The sequence below is a fragment of the Staurois parvus genome, unplaced genomic scaffold, assembly GCF_062004578.1.
Source record: "Staurois parvus isolate SC_StPar_1 unplaced genomic scaffold, SC_StPar_1.0 ptg000148l, whole genome shotgun sequence".
NCBI lineage: Eukaryota > Metazoa > Chordata > Amphibia > Anura > Ranidae > Staurois > Staurois parvus.
Genome location: NW_028317944.1, coordinates 711336 through 731489, shown reverse-complemented (window position 1 = coordinate 731489; position 20154 = coordinate 711336). Strand labels below are relative to the sequence as shown.

General features: G+C 41.2%; 1 protein-coding gene across 1 annotated transcript in view; it reads right to left on the bottom strand.

Moving 5' to 3' along the window:
- Window positions 1-1320: 1320 nt before the first annotated feature.
- Window positions 1321-20154, bottom strand: part of LOC149464696 (ATP-binding cassette sub-family A member 13-like) — a 594838-nt gene continuing 576004 nt past the window's right edge. Inside the window, exons 35-36 of the mRNA XM_089674212.1 lie at window positions 3036-3141; window positions 1321-1464 (exon numbers count right to left, since the gene is read on the bottom strand). Coding sequence (XP_089530338.1) covers window positions 1321-1464; window positions 3036-3141 — 250 coding nt within the window. The remainder of the gene's footprint in view (window positions 1465-3035; window positions 3142-20154) is intronic.

Sequence of the window (20154 nt, the reverse complement as noted above, 5' to 3'; positions counted from 1 at the left end):
GGTGGGTGCCAAAATGGTCCCAGGGAGGAATTAGCTGAGCCACAGGAGCCAGAAAGGTGTTTAATAGTGTAGTACTTTATTATAATGGTCAAGAGTAACAATTTAATATATCCACATAGAGTAATAAAAATAATAGCAAAGTGAGTACCAAGATAGCGGCGTGGTGTCAGCAATAGGGCTCCACCCAATGCGTTTTGTGTACCAACACATCCTATTGGTGTGCCCCTGGTGTGGCACATTCATAGGCACTCTCTGAGTTGGTACTCTCACACGAATTATTCAGGAATGATTATATGAACTTTTTTAAGCACCATTTACCAGTTTACATCATTATTGCACTTATTTGCACTTTTTTGATTTTACATGCGTTTATGATTGATCACATGCATTTATAGCGCTGCACTATTACTTTAACATAGAATAGTTACATGATTAACGAGAAGGAAGATATATCATTATATGGGGAACTTAGAACTAGACATTCCCAATTATTTGAGATATAAGTGTGAAAATGTTTGACATTTGAAAATAGAATGTATGACATTCATTAGGAAATGCATTAGTTGTCTGATCATTTTGGAGATACAGCAACCCAAAAAATAAAAAAACAAATAAATAAATAAATATAGGTGTACTTTTTATTTTACTTTATAAGTATTCTCATATGCAAACAGACTAACGCCAACGGGACAAAGCCTGTGGTTGTGCGCCACCTAGCAAACATATACGGCATTGCATCTAGAAATGTGCCAGACGCAATTCTGGATTTACTAATAGGAAAAAAGTCTACAAAGTAGATGCTTTTCAAGAAGTTGGCTAGACGCCTTTCTGAAGACTGACAGGCTTGATTGATTGAATTGAGTCTGCCAGAATGTTCAGCGTCTGCTGGTAGACTCAATTCTTAGTAAATCAGGGCCCATGAATCTAAAATATTAAACTTTTTCACAATGTTAACATTTTCTGAGATACTGAATTTTGGGGTTTCACTAGCTGTAAGCCATAATCATAAAAATTAAAAGAAAGAAATGCTTGAAATATATCACTCTGTGTGTAATTAATCTAGTAATTAATCTATATACCATATAAATTTCACTTTTTGAATTGAATTACTCTAATAAATTAACTTTTTGATTATATTCTAATTTATTGAGATGCACCTGTATATGATCAATATCGTTCATCATCATCATGATTCACCATCCATCAATCATCATGATTTACCACCCATCATTCATCATCATCATTCACCATTCATCAATCATCATAATTATGATTTACCATCCATCAATCATGATCATGATTCATCATCATTCATCATCATCATACCTGATCCAGAGTTGTCTGTGTAATCGAGTAATTTTTAATTTGATGTTGTGTTTTCATACTTGTCAAAAGTTGAAACAATTCATGTAAACATCCATGTTCATTTGATATATGGCATTCCAAAATATTCAGATGGTGATCCTAAAATGAATTCCAGATATATATCAAAATTTCAAGGATTGCAGTTATGTATTAAAAGAAAAAAATATTATTAAACAATGTAGTGTAAATAACAAATGGTAGAGGAAGGGGCAGCACTAGGGGCTCTACATGGACATTGCGGACATGTGCTAACAAGGAAAATTTTGGCATTAAGAAAACATATGGTGTATCCTGACGAAGTCACGTGCTTTTAATCGTGACGTAACGCGTAGATACGCCAGTAGGAGGGGCTGAACGAGGTATCGTAGTGACGTCATATCCAGCACGGGTGCCATCTTGGTGCACCCGAAACAGTATGCAGTACACCCATAGTGTGGTGAAAACGCCAGATTGTACTTGTTACATGTGAGTAAGCATTTCTTATATTAAAGGATTTTATTAAATGATTTTACACTATGTTGGATCTCTTTGCTTTACCGGGAATGTCCATGGAGTAATACTCGTCCGAGTATTAGGAGACAGATCTGGATATTCACTCACCAGAGGAGGGAGGAGCTCTACCACCCCAGCTAAGAAGGATTTAATCCTTCTGGAGGATCACGAAGAGGCATATCTAGCTCATTGGTCCTGAGGGGCATGGGCAGGAAGGTGAGGGGGCACCCCTGGTAATGTGGATACACACAGAGTTTGAAGCACCTGCATGAAGAGTGTTTAGAGTGTGCTGGGTTTCACCTATAGGACACTTATATATTGGATATCCACCTATGTGGGACTGTTTATGTTATAAGGAGTAACCCCCTGCTATACGTGAGGGTTTGCAAGGGGCAGTGTATTGATTGTCCTATTCTCTTTGTATTTTCCATTTAAGTTTTATGTACATCTATTGATAGCGCTGCACTACTATTTGTTATTTGCAAGAAAACAGAGATGATTTAACCAGTCTGCTGTTGCTTCTTCAATGTCCAGTCACAGGCTGGGGACAAGGAGGTGACCTAGCTATCTTGCCTAAACGCAGTAGCAAAATTTCAGCTCACCAACCTAACTTTGCTGATTGGAAGGTTGTCCATCTATCAGTGCTAGATGAACAGAAATACAAGCCCTACAATATATGTATTTCAGGGGTATGTTTAGCTGTTTGTCTGGAGATCAGTGTTAAATACTATTGCTTCTGTTTATCCATTTATATCAATTTGGGGCAACATTTTACTGCTTTCTTCACATACTTTTTTCCTTCATGGTTCTAGAAGAATGATTAGTATTTTATTTATCATCTGATAAGCAAACTATTCTGATATGTGATACAACCTGTCAGGGGCGGACTGACAACTCATGGGGCTCCCGGGCAATAGGGGATCATGGGGCCCCTGTGTCCTTGCCCACACTCAAAAAGCCTATAAAAAAGGTACCAGGGGCATTTCATGGGGCCCCCTACTGACCCTGGGCCCTCGGGCAGTGCCCAAGTGCTCGAATGGTCAGTCCGCCCCTGCAACCTGTACATTGTACTGATGTAAAAGCAGTAAATTTTAAAATGGCAAACAGCAAAAAATGAAGTCAAATAGGATGCACAAGCAAACGTTTAACAGCACTTACTATTGCATCAAGATGCCTACCTTCAGGTACACTCCTGGAAAATGACTTTTAAAACAAGTGATGACAGAATGTGTACAGTCATGGTCTCCATTGAGCCACAAGGTCACAGAATAGCCATGTCCAAATCTAGACACAAAGTAGGTGATTACACATTTTTCTTATATATCAAGGTTAAAACATTGCTGCTGATATGGTTTTAAACAAAAGTTATTTAGAGTTTGAACAAACCTGTTACAAAAAAAAATAAAACCATTTTTGACAACTCAATTAGCAAGACCCTATACAACACTCCTGCCATAAGAAGACTCCATGTACTTACCTTTCCAGTGTGCAGTTTCTTGAAAATTCTCAGCTTCACTACATACAATCCTCTACAATTGTTTGAGTGGTTGTATTGGTAGAATACCTGTTTCCCCCTATGCTCACTGTGGTTCTTTTGGCTGACCAGTTGTCCTGTAGTGACACCATAGTGAGTGAAGGTGGGGATCATGCATTCACACACCCAATGTTTTTGAATAATTGCACTGGATGGGAGAATAGTGAAGCAGCAGCTTTCAAGAAATGATCCAAAAGAAAGGTTAAGTACAAATGACCCTGTATGGGTCATAGAAGGTATAAATGTAATCAATCTGAATGCAAGTCAAACATGGATTGCATCAAAAGTGAAGTCAAAACTGAGTAAAAACCCTTATCTAAAACAAATACACTTTAACATATTAATATTCCTGGTCATACAGCACATTGGGGAATGCATACATTATATTCTGATTATTCCGATCCAATAGCTTTATCCAATTTTGCATTACTGAACTGGTACAAATATGCAGATCTGACACACAAATATTAACATGATGGCAGGACAACTAGCATTTTGTAGATGGCAGACTCCTTAATTCTCTCAAAAAAGTGTCTTAACCTCCTTAACGGTATTGCCGAGTGTAGCTCGGGGTAAAATGTCTGTACCAAAAGCGGTAACCCCGAGCTACACTTCGGGCTTACCATGCAGCATTGCTCAGGGAGTCCCTGCAGAGCTTACCTTGTCCTTCACTCCCGCGATGTGTCCCCTGCAGCATCCCCGGCCATCTCCTCCGGCTGATGCCGGCATCAGGCTCCTCTGTTCCGGTCCCTGTGACGTCGGGACGTACGGGCGCCACCGGCGGCGGGAAATTTGAAAATTTTTAAAAAATGTCATTTTTTTCAAAACGATTTTACATAGTAAAACATTGCTGTTTCAACCCATTTCACATACATTTTGTCCCGAGTGCTTTGTCCTGTCCCCTGTCTGCATTTTGATTGTTCTTTCTGCCTGGAAACTTAGAAAAGTCCATGGAGTCCAAAAAGCGTCCCTTTAGGTCAAAAGCGGTTTTAGATCAGCTAGAGAACAGTGATAGTAAACCAGAGCCACTTGCAGAATTGAGTGATAATGATTCGTGGGGGAAATTCGTCATCAGACACTGAAAACGATTTTGCGACTTTGCTCAGTGATGTGCGAACTTGGCGCTATATTTCAAATTTCAGTGTTTTTGGTTTGATTATATTATTGAATTAAATGTATTATTATTATATTATTATTTTTTATGATTATTTATTAAATTATAATTTATGATTTTGTGTTTCAAATTTTATCATATCCGGGATGTTTAATAGACTCTTGTTCAGACAGATTTCAGTGAGTTATTCCTAAATATTACAGCCTACAATAAAAAAACAACATATTTCCATGCAAAATAATGCTACCGCTTTCAGCACCAAAAATCTGAAATAATCATACCGCCAGGGAGGTTAAGTCCTATTGCACAATTAATATCTTGTAATAGGACTTAGACGAATAATAACAGATTACTAATAGACTTAAACTAATAATAGTAAAGAGTATCTTTGCACAATTATATAAATCTGCTTACTAGAAAATATGGATATTATATATAATACTCATGCAAAGTTTTTTTGTTACAGTGCTCCGTTGATCATTTCTATGAAGCAGTCTTCAAAAAAAAAAAATCATTAAGAAAAAGTATCTTTTCACTGTGACCTAATCATCTTCAGCTACTAAACCATAAGATGCAAATGCAAATTTTTACATGCTATTAACAGCCTTAATAAAAAAAAAGTGCCTTGGCCATAAACTGTCAAAGAAAATGTAATGTACAACAATAATGACAATTTTAGCAGAAAATGATCTGTCATAACTAGTAGATTCTCCCATTGTTGAAAAAGAAAAGCATGCATTATCTCTCATTATTACATAAAAATCATATGTATGCATCCCAATTACAAATTCTCACATACGTTGTAATAAAACAGGTAGTGATACCTAACATTTCTTCTATATAATAGTTTATATACCAGGAATACCCCTTCAAATGCATTCTAAAAGTCACAGAGTAACATATAGCTCAAAAGATAAAAGTTTAGATACACATAGAGACAAAATGAGTGTAGTCTGATTTCAGCTGGATGGACCATAAGCCTTATGTGTTTTTATTATTTATTTATTTCAGCTCAGGGGCGGACTGACCATTTGGAAACTTGGGCACTGCCCGAGGGCCGGGGGTCAGTAGGGGGTCCCATGAGATGCCCCTGGTACCTTTTTCATAGGCTTTTTTGAGTTTGGGCAAGGACACAGGGGCCCCATGATCCCCTATTGCCCAGGGGCCCCATGAGTTGTCAGTCTGCCCCAGTTTCAGGTACTTATATAGCACCATCAATGTACGCAGCACTTTTACATATATATATTGTACATTCACATCAGTCCCTAACCCTCAAGGGGTGTACAATCTAAGGTCCCTAACTCACATTTATACATACACATACTAGGAACAATTTAACAGGATCCAATTAACCTACCAGCATGTCTTTGGAGTGTGGAAGGAAACAAGAGTACACAGAGGAAACCCACGTAGGCACAGGGAGAACATGCAAACTCCAGGCGGGTGGTGCCGTGGCTGGGATTCAAAACCAATGACCCTAGTACTGCCAGGCAGAAGTGTTAACCATTTAGCGACTATGCTGCCCACATTAAGAAAAAAAAAAACTATCACATAATCTACACAAGTTCCTCTTATAAATGTAAACAAAAACAAACAAAGAACACCTTAGACTGCAATACTCACCATCAGGGCTTTCCATCACAGTACCGTATTTTCCGGCGTATAAGACGACATTTTACCCCTTGAAAATCTTCTCAAAAGTCGGGGGTCGTCTTATACGCCGGTAACGGCATGCTGACACTTTTTAGGGGGGCGCCGCCGCCCCCCCCTTCCAACAGAAGGGAAACTAAGTACAGGGGTGGGCAGGGGCTGCTGTCTCTTACCTGGCTCCGGTCCCACGAAGATCCGGTCCAGGAAGCACGGCTGCTCCTTCCTTCGGTTCGTCCACTGGATGTTCGCGTGGCTGCTTGGCTCTGCCTCCTCACCGGTGATTGGCTGCCAGAACTGTAGCTCAGGAAAGGCACACAGGCGGCCAATCACTGGCGAGGAGGCGGAGCTGAGCGGCCCCGCGAAAATCGAGTGGAGATGCAGGTAAGTGTGCCGTGCTTAGGTGCTGCTGCAACCACATATGCTGGCTGCAGCAGCACCGTACTGGAACAGGGGTCAGCAAGTGTCAGTGGGAGGAATAGTGCCCCATCGTTGGTGTCACTGATACCAATGATGGGGCATTATTCCTCCCACTGACACCAACGATGGGGAACTTTTCCTCCCCCCACTGACACCAACGATGGGGCACTATTTCCCCCCCCCCACTGACACCAACGATTGGGCACTATTCCTCACCCCCCACTGACACCAATGATGGGGCACTATTCCACCCCCCCCACTGACACCAACGATGGGGCACTATTCCCCCCTCCCCACTGACACCAATGATGGGATACTATTCCTCCCACTGACACCAAAGATGGGGCACTATTCCACTGACAGCAATGATGGGGTGCTATTCCCCCCAATGATACTAATGATGGGGCACTATTCCTGCCACTGATACCAATGATGGGGCACTATTCCTCCCACTGACACCAATGATGGGACACTATTCCTCCCACTGATACCAATGATGGGGCACTATTCCTCCCACTGATACCAATGATGGGACACTATTCCTTCCACTGACACCAATGATGGGGCACTATTCCTGCCACTGATACTAATGATGGGGTGCTATTCCTCCCACTGACACCAATGATGGGGCGCTATTCCTGCCACTGATACTAATGATGTGGCACTATTCCTGCCACTGATACCAATGATGGGGCACTATTCCTCCCACTGATACCAATGATGGGGCACTATTCCTCCCACTGATACCAATGATGGGGCACTATTCCTCCCACTGACACCAATGATGGGACACTATTCCTCCCACTGACACTAATGATGGGGCACTATTCCTCCCACTGATACCAATGATGGGGCACTATTCCTCCCACTGACACCAATGATGGGGCACTATTCCTCCCACTGATACCAATGATGGGGCACTATTCCTCCCACTAATTCCAATGATGGGGCACTATTCCTCCCACTGACACCAATGATGGGGCACGATTCTTCCCACTGGTGTGCACTGGAAGAGGGGTAGTCTTATACGGCGAGTATAGCCCAAACACTACATTTTAAACAGGAAAAGCAGGGGGTCGTCTTATACGCCGGAAAATACGGTACTTGTTTTGCCTGATGAGATTTTCTAGATTGAATGACGCCCAGCACTAGAGATGAGCGAATTATTCAAAAATTTGATTCGGCCGATTCGCCGAATTTCAGGAAGAAATTCGATTCGATGCGAATTAATTCGCTACGAAGTTAACTTATAAAAAAGGGTTTCTAGGCTTCAGAGAGCCTTTAAATTAGTGCAGAACACTGTACCTTTAATTTAAATGCCCTTGGAGATGAGGAAGGAGAAGGAGAAGGATGAGAAAAAGGAGAAGGAGAAGGATGAGAAGAAGGAGAAGGAGAAGGATGAGAAGAAGGAGAAGGATGAGAAGAAGGAGAAGGAGAAGGATGAGAAGAAGGAGAAGGATGAGAAGAAGGAGAAGGATGAGAAGAAGGAGAAGGAGAAGGAGAAGGATGAGAAGAAGGAGAAGGAGAAGGATGAGAAGATGGAGAAGGAGAAGGATGAGAAGAAGGAGAAGGATGAGAAGAAGGAGAAGGAGAAGGATGAGAAGAAGGAGAAGGATGAGAAGAAGGAGAAGGAGAAGGATGAGAAGAAGGAGAAGGATGAGAAGAAGGAGAAGGATGAGAAGAAGGAGAAGGATGAGAAGAAGGAGAAGGATGAGAAGAAGGAGAAGGATGAGAAGAAGGAGAAGGATGAGAAGAAGGAGAAGGATGAGAAGAAGGAGAAGGATGAGAAGAAGGATGAGAAGAAGGAGAAGGATGAGGAGAAGGATGAGAAGAAGGAGAAGGATGAGAAGAAGGAGAAGGATGAGAAGAAGGAGAAGGATGAGAAGAAGGAGAAGGATGAGAAGAAGGAGAAGGATGAGAAGAAGGAGAAGGATGAGAAGAAGGAGAAGGATGAGAAGAAGGATGAGAAGAAGGAGAAGGATGAGAAGAAGGAGAAGGATGAGAAGAAGGATGAGAAGAAGGAGAAGGATGAGAAGAAGGAGAAGGATGAGAAGAAGGATGAGAAGAAGGAGAAGGATGAGAAGAAGGAGAAGGAGAAGGATGAGAAGAAGGAGAAGGATGAGAAGAAGGAGAAGGAGAAAGATGAGAAGAAGGAGAAGGATGAGAAGAAGGAGAAGGATGAGAAGAAGGAGAAGGATGAGAAGAAGAAGAAGGATGAGAAGAAGAAGAAGGATGAGAAGAAGAAGAAGAAAGATGAGAAGAAGAAGAAAGATGAGAAGAAGGAGAATTCCAAGCCGGCAAAAAGTGTATCTGCAGAGCTCCGCTATTTCTTAGCGGAGCTCTGCAGATACACTTAGCGGAGCTCTGCAGATACACTTTTTGCCGGCTTGGAATTCTTCTTATTTTCATCCTACTTCTTCTTCTTCATCCTCATCCTCTTCTTCTTCTTCTGAGGATGAGGATGAGGATGAAGAAGAAGAAGTAGGATGAAAATAAGAAGAATTCCAAGCCGGCAAAAAGTGTATCTGCAGAGCTCCGCTAAGTGTATCTGCAGAGCTCCGCTATTTCTGACAGTTCTGTGACATTCCCTCCATACAGCGGTTGAAACATTGTATCTATTTGTTTCCATAAATGGTTCCATTTATGGAAACAAATAGATACAATGTTTCAACCGCTGTATGGAGGGAATGTCACAGAACTGTCAGAAATAGCGGAGCTCTGCAGATACACTTAGCGGAGCTCTGCAGATACACTTTTTGCCGGCTTGGAATTATTCTTATTTTCATCCTACTTCTTCTTCTTCTTCTTTATCCTCATCCTCTTCTTCTTCTTCTGAGGATGAGGATGAAGAAGAAGTAGGATGAAAATAAGAATAATTCCAAGCTGGCAAAAAGTGTATCTGCAGAGCTCCTCTAAGTGTATCTGCAGAATAGAGGAGCTCTGCAGATACACTTTTTGCCGGCTTGGAATTATTCTTATTTTCATCCTACTTCTTCTCCTTCTTCTTCTTCATCCTCATCCTCAGAAGAAGAAGAGGATGAGGATGAGGATGAAGAGGAAGAAGAAGAAGAAGTAGGATGAAAATAAGAATAATTCCAAGCCGGCAAAAAGTGTATCTGCAGAGCTCCTCTATTCTGCAGATACACTTAGAGGAGCTCTGCAGATACACTTTTTGCCGGCTTGGAATTATTCTTATTTTCATCCTACTTCTTCTTCTTCTTCTTCTTCATCCTCATCCTCATCCTCTTCTTCTTCTTCTGAGGATGAGGATGAAGAAGAAGAAGAAGAAGTAGGATGAAAATAAGAATAATTCCAAGCCGGCAAAAAGTGTATCTGCAGAGCTCCTCTAAGTGTATCTGCAGAATAGAGGAGCTCTGCAGATACACTTTTTGCCGGCTTGGAATTATTCTTATTTTCATCCTACTTCTTCTTCTTCTTCTTCATCCTCATCCTCAGAAGAAGAAGAAGAGGATGAGGATGAGGATGAAGAGGAAGAAGAAGAAGAAGTAGGATGAAAATAAGAATAATTCCAAACCGGCAAAAAGTGTATCTGCAGAGTTCCTCTATTTCTGACAGTTCTCTGACAGCTCCTTCACATGTACAGCGGTTGAAACATCTGTTTCCGAATAAAAACATCTGTATCCTAAATGGAAACAAATAGATACAATGTTTCAACCGCTGTACATGTGAAGGAACTGTCAGAGAACTGTCAGAAATAGCGGAGCTCTCTGCAGGGACACTTTTGCCGGCTGATCGGGAAAAATCCGATTCGCGCACCCGAAGTAGGCAAATATTCGGATTCGACGCAAATCGATTTTTTTCCTGAAATTCGTATTGAATTCCACTTTGCCTGGTTCGATTCGCTCATCTCTACCCAGCACCATTCATTCCAGAATACTGAGGACAGATTGAGCAAAAAGCAACAAGGCCTAACCCTGAGGGGACACCATCAGAGAACCTTGCCCTCATTGTGTAATTGTTTAAAGAGTCATTACATCAATGTCACTCTCTGTATCACTGGACTGCTGAACACCAAGTGAAGAAGAGGAATTTGACTCTGCTGCATCATGTGACAGGCCTGAAGATTTCAGAAAAAGCTGGTACTGTTTGGGGGATGTTTAGGAAGGGTGAATAGGGGGATTCTGTGGAGTGGTGAGCCATGAGTTGGGCTCTAACCCTTTCATATTGTCTAAACTGCTTTTATAGGAAATGTATAGTGGTTTAGTTCAGGGCTTAAAATTTTGAGTCTAGACCTACTAGCCAGGCACAAACCTTACTCTCCACCAGTTGCCCCACCCAACCTTGCCCAGGTCCGCCTCCAACCCTACCCCTGACCCGTTCCCCAACCCCGTCCCCAGCCCTGCCCCCAACCACGCCCCCTTAAAGCTTATGAAATTACATTTTTCTTTAGAATAAAGAGTCCAACATATAAAAAACTGCAATTATAACATAGCTTTATTATGTCAATTTAAACATAACAGCAATAGCTTAACAGCAATAGAGTGCAATCAAAATATCAAGTTTTACAGCTTTAAACCTGTAGTAAACATTTGGTATTTTTTTTGTTTATCTCCTGCATCTTTAACTGGTTGCCGTCCAGCAGCAGTGTTTATACTTCGGCAGGGCAGCACCGCTGCGCAGAATCACGTTTTTAAACGTCATTCTGAAAAACAGGTAGGCCGCCATTATTCGTATAAAAAAAAATTAAAAATCCAGTATCTATACCGCCATTTGTAAACGCTATAACTTTAACATAAACCAATTAATTTACAGGTATTGGGATTTTTTTTCTAGCAAAGACATGTCGCAGAATACATTTTGGCTGAAATTTATGACGAAATTTGATTTTTAAATTATTTTACTGGACATGTTTTATAGCAAAAAGTCCAAAATATTGTTTTTTTTTTCACAAAATTGTCAGCCTTTTTTTTATAGCACAAAAAATTAAAAACGCACAGGCAATCAAATACCACCAAAAGAAAGCTCAATTTGTGGGAAAAAAGGACGTAAATTTAATTTGGGTGCAGTATTGCATGACCGTGCAATTGTCAGTTAAAGTAACGCAGTGACGTAACACAAACCGCTTCTGTAACCGCTTCCTGACCGCCCTATAGCAGAAATACTGCTACAGGGCGGCATGGGTGAACAAAATCACACACACACACATATATATATATATATATATATATATATATATATATATATATATATGTGATTCATGCTCCCGTGGTGTTCACACCCCTCCCAGATAGCGTCAGATTGCCTGTCAGTACTTAAGTCATCACATTTAACCCCTTGATTGCCAGGAGCACGCTCATGCACAATAAACCTCCATTGCTAGTATAGTGTCTGAACGGATCAATATCTTTGATCAGATCAGCACTATACCAGCATTCACATTAGTATAGCGTCCCCAAAAACGCAGCGTTAGTGGTATCAGCCCCAGCACCTGCCAGCCCTTGCGTTTAGCCCCTACGCTTACCCCCCCATTCTCCCCCAGCAAGTGCAGTGTCAGTAGGTCACTGTCACTTGATACATTATACACAAAACCGCAGTGTTCGCAGAATCAGGCCTGATCTCTGTTATCACTTGTCAGTAAATTTTGATGACTCTCATATGCAGCAAAGTGCCAGTACTAGTGCCATGCTACCTTTTGGTGAACTGGCGAGTACTAGTGGTCTAGTACATCCTGGTCTTTCACATATCTCTCAGATTGTAAGCTCCTAGGATCAGGCCCTCCTATCCCTCTTGTATTGAACTGTATTGTTCTGTATTGTCTCCCGTTATATTGTAGCGCTGAGCAAACTGTTGGCGCTATATAAATCCTGTATAATAATAATAATAATACCAGCACTGCAGTATGACTTGGCGACGTGGTGAGTCCCATAAGTGTAGTACAAGCTGGTGCGGTGGCGAGCATAAGTATTGTCCCGCAACTACAAAGAATTCTCACATAGGCCCGTAGAGCTCCTAGTATCCTGCCGGATGTGCTTGCAAATCCCGATTGACAGCCCACAAATTCTGCAGCACCCGTACTTCACCCATTCACTGCCCAACCCGGAATTCAGGTGGAAATAGCAAATTTAGCTACTCCCCTTGATTTTTGGAGATGTTTTTCATGGAATATCTGTATGCATTGATTGTGGATCAAAGCAATTTATATGCACAACAATTTATCACCACCAACCCAAATTCAAACCTTGCCAGACTAGTCGCATAGAAACCCATTACGGTTTTCGAATTTACATTTTTTTTGGGCCTAACCCTCAACATGGGCATTACTAAAAAAATGAAACAAAGTTTTGAAATATAAAAAAAAATTGAAAAAAATATGTTTTTGTCAAGATTTGCAATGGTTTTTGTGGTACAGCAGGACCAAGACTTGTGTAATACCCTATTTCTGATGCAAAATACCACTTCATTGGCTGTGTGTGGATTGCATTCTATTCAATTAAGAAAAAAAACACCAAAAAAATCATTTTTTGGTTGACAAAAAGCAGTAGGAAGCTAGTTTCACATCAAGATTTGCAATGGTTTTTGTTGTACAACAGGACCAAGACTTGTCTAATACCTTTTTTCTGATGCAAAATACCACTTCATTGGCTGTGTGTGTATAGCATTCTATTCAATTAAGAAAAAAACACAAAAAAAAAAAATTTTTTTTGTATGACAAAAAGCAGTAGGAAGTCAGTTTCACATCAAGATTTGCTGTTTTGCAATTCTGTGCAACTCAGTCAATCCAAAGTTGAGGATGTGTGCTTTGTCTGGCCAAGACACGCTGTTAAATATATTGAAAGACTGTACAATATCTGAGGAGAATGAGGAAAGCCTCAACATGAAATATCTTTCTGCTTTGGCCAATACAGATTGGTGTATAGACTGAAATTCTCTGTCAACAGCTTGAAGGTTGGTCAATTGCAGCACATGTAGTTTTCCATCTTCTGTAAACTTACTAAGAAATTCAAGTTAGTTTTTTCCTTTCCCATCAGAAAGATCCTGAAGAGTTTTAACTGCATGTTCTAGTTTGTTTTTTACCTGACAGATCATAAGTTCCTTGTTCTGAAGACCCTCTGACAAAGGTTTCAGCTTGCTATAAAAATCAAATAGGAAATGCAAAAGTTTAAACAAACTTCAGCTGCTTCAGGTCTTTCAGGATGCCTTTAACTGTAGCAGATTCAGATGATCCCTCAGTTGACATCTACTCAAAATGGCTCAGTACTGTCTTCCAGTTTTGCAGAAAAGCACGCAAGGCCTCAACTTTGCTGGGTTAACCTTCGCACTGCGTGCACATCTTTAATTTTCAAGATTTCCTCACTTAACGTGTTTGCGAGATCTTTAAGTTGCATTAGGCATTTTGTTGAGCAATGATATTTGAAAACATGCCGCACCACCTCATCGAATGTTTGTAGGTTTGGCATTTCCTTGCAAACATCCAAGATCGCAAGCTGCAAGAGATGAGCCACACAATGTATGCTGATCATCTGTGGGCAGACTTCTTTCATCTGCACTGCTAAACCTGACTTGTGGCCAAGCATGCTTACAGCTCCATCCGTTCCCAAGCCTGCAACCCATGAAGAGCTTCTGTAATTAAGATGCAAATTATCCATAAAGGCGGTCAATCCTTTGAAATAACCTTCGGCTGTAGCATTTTCTAGCGCAAATGTACCCAAAAAAATCTTCTTGGACGTCTCCTTCTAAAACATAACGGACATAAATGTTTGCATGTTCAGTGTAGGTTCGATCTGTAGATCCGTCAATCATGATGCCAACAAAAGGCGACTTTTTAATGTTTGCCACAAGACTTTCTGATTATTCTTGCAATGAAATGAATGAATTGTTTGCATTGAGCATTACTTCCATGTTTCTGCAGAACTGGCACATCTAGTTTGGCACTCGATGTTAATAAATCAGGGAAATCTAGAAATGGCTCTTCACATTTAGCTACGTAATAAGCAGTGTTAAACGTGTGTGTCATGTGCTGAAACATTGCTGCGTCCATTTTTCTGATACACATAGCTAAAGGGTTGTCTCTAGCCTTTGCCTTATCAATATTCTCTTTGTGTTTATTACATTTGTCATGCCATACAAAAGTATCCCTTTTAAATGGAGCTTATACGCCATTTGCCCATTTTTCATCTGAAATTTTGGGGAACAGACTGCAAACTTTACATATAACTGTATCATTTTCCTTGGAGTAAGCAAGCCATGAAAACTGATCCAGCCAATGTGTACTAAAACAGTGTTTTTTCGCGGTCTTTCCAGCAACACCATCATTTGTCTTTTTAGTTATTACGGCAGTGGAAGTTTGTGGCAAACCACAACTAGCAACTGAATTAGCTATTGATTCATTCTCTTTTTCTATAGGGTTTGACTGGGACTGCACAATAGTAGGATGATCTTTTTCTGTAAAAAAAATCTTAATTTGCTCTGTTTCATGTTGCAGTGTAAAAAAGAAGACCAAAAAAAAAATAAGGAAAAACTCACAGGCATGAGATATGGATTGAAAACTGGAAATTAGGACCACTTTTTTGTATTATGTCTGGGCTGCCACAGATGACTCAGGCTGAAGATCCTCCATGACATGTGATCATGCTAGTTGCACTGTCAAGGCCGGTCTTGGCTGCCTATAGGCCTTTCTGCTGGCTGGCTTGATTGATGGCTGAGCTGATTGATGACTGGTCTGATTGATGGCCTTATTAAAGTCTGGACTGCTGGCTGGTCTTTAGTCTAATCAGGTGACATCACATGTCCTCATCACCCATGTCTTCCTCCAAAAGTGTACAGATCAAGATTGCACTACATACTGATGTAACCCAGGTCTTTGCAAGTGTACCCTGTGAGCCTGACCTCTCCTCAGATAAAAATTTGTCTCACTGAGCATCAGGGTTCCTTACTTTGAGGTTTTTCCTTTTTTCATAGAAACATCTTTTACTAACATTATTACATTACATTACATTGAGTTTATATAGCGCCAAAGGGTTTGCTCAGCGCTGTACAATAGAGGGGGGGACAATACATGAAACATTACAGCAGCTACGAACAGCACACGAGGGGTAAGAGGGCCCTACTCTTTCGAGCTTACAATCTGGGAGGGAGGGGGTAGTGGTACAGGAGGAAGTGGCTGTGGGGGATGGAGTGGTAGGAGGAATGAAGGAGAGCAGCAGTTAGGTGAGGGTGGGGTAGGCTTCCCTGAAGAGGTGGGTTTTCAGGGAGCGCCTGAAGGTGAGGAGGGAAGGTGACAGTCTGATGGATTGGGGTAGTGAGTTCCAGAGGATGGGGGAGGACCTGGAGAAGTCTTGCAGACGTGCGTGTGAGGAGGAGACCAGGGAGCAAGATAGAAGGAGGTCCTGTGAAGAGCGAAGGGTACGGGTAGGGTGGTACTTGGGAATCAGGTCGGTGAGGTAGTTAGGGGCAGTGTTGTGAATGGCTTTGTAGGTCAGAGTGAGTAGTTTGAATTTGATGCGTTGGGCGATAGGGAGCCAGTGGAGGGAGAGGCAGAGGGGGGTGGCAGAGGTGGAGCGGCTGGTGAGGTGGATGAGTCTGGCAGCTGAGTTCAGGATGGTCTGAAGCGGGGAGAGTTTGCACTGGGGTAGGCCGGTGAGGAGGGAGTTGCAGTAGTCAAGGCGTGAGATAATCAGGGAGTGCACAAGTAGTTTAGCGGTGTCTGGGGTAAGGAAGGTGCGTATTTTGGCGATATTGCGGAGGTGGAGGTATGAAAAAGTACTAACTTTTTCATACCTTCTTGAATGTCATTTATTAACATTGTTGTTTCCCTTGGTAGTATCATGTAATTCAATAGCAGTAGCACTAAATGTTTCTGAACCTTTTCCTAATATCTAAATACACTATTTCTTAAGATCATATATTTTCTTACTTATTCAGACATTCCCAAACTAGTTGGAATGTATATAGATTGGATTCTTTCCACCCATCTGTTAATTTTTGTTCACATTCCAGTATAACAATTTAGTTTTACACCTATTTAATGTGGGTTTGGTTTACAACTCCACTTTTCCTCTTGAAGCGCAAACCCCAAACTGGTCCCACTAATTGTCCCAGGTTCTATTCCATATTAGGCACATAGTAAGTCCTCAGTCTCTCTACACAATAAACTAGCAGAAAGTTTTTTAGGATTTTTTTTAGGATTTATTGTTTAAAGAATTTGGATAGGGTGTACGGTGAGCTTTGGGATACCCCAGAACTAATGCTAACTTTGGCTGAGGACACTCTCTAGTAATGGTTGACTTCATTAACCTCCCTAGCGGTATGATTCTTTCTGATTTTTTGTGCTGAAAGCGGTACATTTTTTTGCATGGAAATATGTAGTTTTTTATTGTAGGCTGTAATTTTTAGGAATAACTCACTGAAATCTGTCCGAACAAGAGTCTAGTAAACATCCCGGGTAGGATAAAATTTGAAACACGAAATCATAAATTATAGTTTAATAAATAATCATAAAAAATAATAATATAATAATAATAAATTTAATTCAATAATATAATCAAACCAAAAACACTGAAATATGAAATATAGCGTCAAGTTTGCACATCACTGAACAAAGTCGCAGAATCGTTTTCAGTGTCTGATGAGGAATTTCCCCCACGAATCATTATCACTCAATTCTGCAAGTGGTTCTGATTTACTATCGCTGTTCTCTAGCCGGTCTAAAACCGCTTTTGACCTAAAGGGACGCTTTTTGGACGCCATGGACTTTTCTAAGTTTCCAGGCAGAAAGAACAGTCAAAATGCAGGCAGGGCACAGGACAAAGCAGTAGGGACAAAATGTATGTGAAATGCTTTGAAACAGCAATATTTTACTATGTAATAATCATTTAAAAAAAAATGAAATTTTTTTAAAGATTTCAAATTTGCCGCCGGTTCCAGCGCCCGTACGTCCCGACGTCACAGGGACCGGAACACGGAAGCCAGATGCTGGCATCGGCTGGAGGAGATGGCCGGGGACGCTGCAGGGGACACATCGCGGGAGCGAAGGACAAGGTAAGTGCTGCAGGGACTCCCTGAGCAACGCCGCATGGTGAGCCCGAGTGTAGCTCGGGGATACCGCTCTTGGTACTCAAATTTTACCCCGAGCTACACTCGGGAATACCGCTAAGGAGGTTAAGGTAGGTCTTCAGGATAAGAGGATGTGGGCATACATCTCAGGGTGATCCTACATTGAAAACAGCCCTGTGCCAGCAAATCTGGAACAGTCGCTTTACAAAAGAAAACACAACAGCAAAGTTATCTCATTGGTCTCTCTCAAGCCTTTACTCACTGTGTCCCTATATGCATGGATGCCTCCTTCCAGTATCAGCCAGACCCTGTACCGTGAGTATCCCACCCAGATCCTCAGTAGACTTTATTCCAGACTGTTCTTCTAGCTTTAGAAGTCGGCCCCCCAGCTCTTTTTTTGTTGCCTTCTTGTTAGAAGAGTTCTTACATTCATATATATTTTTTTTAGAGATTACTTGCACTCTGGAATCACTACTGCTGTTGTAACCTCCTTTCTCATGATGTTAAAGGTTATAGATATAATATCTAGGTTTCTGACTTTTATCTAGTTAGTTTATAGTTTCAGATGACCAGGTGATACCTTTGCAAATCTGGCAAACAGTTGCCTGATGCTGAAAAGCCCAAGAGGAACTCCGTGACCTGATAGAGTGTGCCTTAGAGGAAAAGGCAGATCTCTGTTTTTAAGTCCATAAGCTTAACCACTTGCCCTCCTGAAGATTTACCCCCCTTAATGACCACGCCTCTTTTTGCTACTCGGCACTGCACTAATTCAACTGATAATTGCGCGGTCATGCAATGCTGCTTCCAAACAAAATTTATGTCCTTTTTTTTCACACAAGTAGAGCTTTCTTTCGGTGGTATTTGATCACCTGTGCGCTTTTTATTTTTCACGCTGTAATCAAAAAAAGACCGAAAATTATGAAGAAAAACAATATTTTTTACTTTCAGCTATAAAGAATATATAGTAAACTCAAAGTTAGTTATAAATTTAGGCCAAAATGTATTCTGCTCCATGTTTTTGGCAAAAAAAAATCCCAATAAGTGTATATTGATTGCTTTGTGTGGAAGTTATAGCGTCTACAAACTATGGTATAGATACTGCAATTTACGCCATTTTTTTGCTATACAGCGCTGCGCTAGTTTAACGGACAATTGCGCGGTCATGCAATACGGTACATAAATGAAATTTACATCCTTTTTTTTCCCCACAAATTGAGCTTTCTTTCGGTGGTATTTGATCGCCTGTGCGGTTTTTGCGCTATTAAAAAAAAGGCTGACAATTTTGAGGAAAAAAAAAACAATATTTTGGACTTTTTGCTATAAAACATGTCCAGTGAAAAAAAATGCAAAAATCAAATTTAGTCATAAATTTCTGCCAAAATGCATTCTGCGATGTCTTTGCTACAAAAAAACCCAATACGTGTAAATTAATTGGTTTACGTGAAAGTTATAGCGTTTACAAATGGCGGGAAAGATACTGGGATTTTTAATTTTTTTTATACTAATAATGGCGGCGATCAGCGACTTATGGCGGCAATCAGTGACTTATGGCAGCTGTCAGCGACTTATGGCGGGACTACGGCAGACATTCTGACATTGGGGGGTACTGACTTGGGGTCACTGACATCCCCAGTGACACCAATACAGTGATCAGTGCAAAAAAAAAAAACACTGACACTGTACTAATGGCACTGGGGGGGAAGGGGTTAACTTTATTATTCAGTGAAAGGGTTAACTGTGTGAGGGGAGTGTTATACTAGAGGGTGGGGGTGTGTACTGCAGGGAACACCGCTGATTGGGACAGATACACTCTTCTGTCCTCATCAGTGTGTCAGGAGCTGTCAGGGAACTGACAGAAAGCACAGCTACTGCAGCTGTGCTCCCTGTCACTGATTCCCGCTAATCGCCGAAACATAGCCGGTAACGACCGGCTGTGACCCGGCGACTGACATCCACGGCCGTGATCGGCGGGACAGATAGGGCGGCGGCGCGCCCCCTACCTGTTTTAAAACGTGGTTTTGCCCAGCCGTCCCACGCTGCCGCCGTATTTCTACAGTGGCTGGGCGGCATGTGCTTAAATAATGATCTGCGCAAGCCTCCAAGAAATAGTTGTTGGCTCTCCTTTTTGGGGACTTTCATAATAGACAAAAACAAATTTCTATTGGAAACTGGCTGAGAGGTAGACCCATGTAACACAAACTACATCCATGCAGTGAACTGAAATTTCCTTCTCATGTACCGGAGCTGTACAGAGAGATGGAAGAACAATGTTCTGATTGAGATAAAGGACTAAAAGTACCTTAGGAAGAAGGGAGACTTTAGCCTCTAATACTACTCAATTACGTGGATAGTTTATAAGATTGGAAAAAGACACAAGTGCATCCAGTTCAACCTATGTGTGTGCATGTGTGTGATTTTTATTCTTTACCAATTTCTGTAGCCTTGTACATTCTGCTTCCTAAGAAAGACATCAAAAAAGGGTGATGGCAACAAGGATTGCAAACAATATACCCTTAAGAAATATGGCACAGCCAGGGGCAGACTGACCATGTGGAAACTCGGACACTAA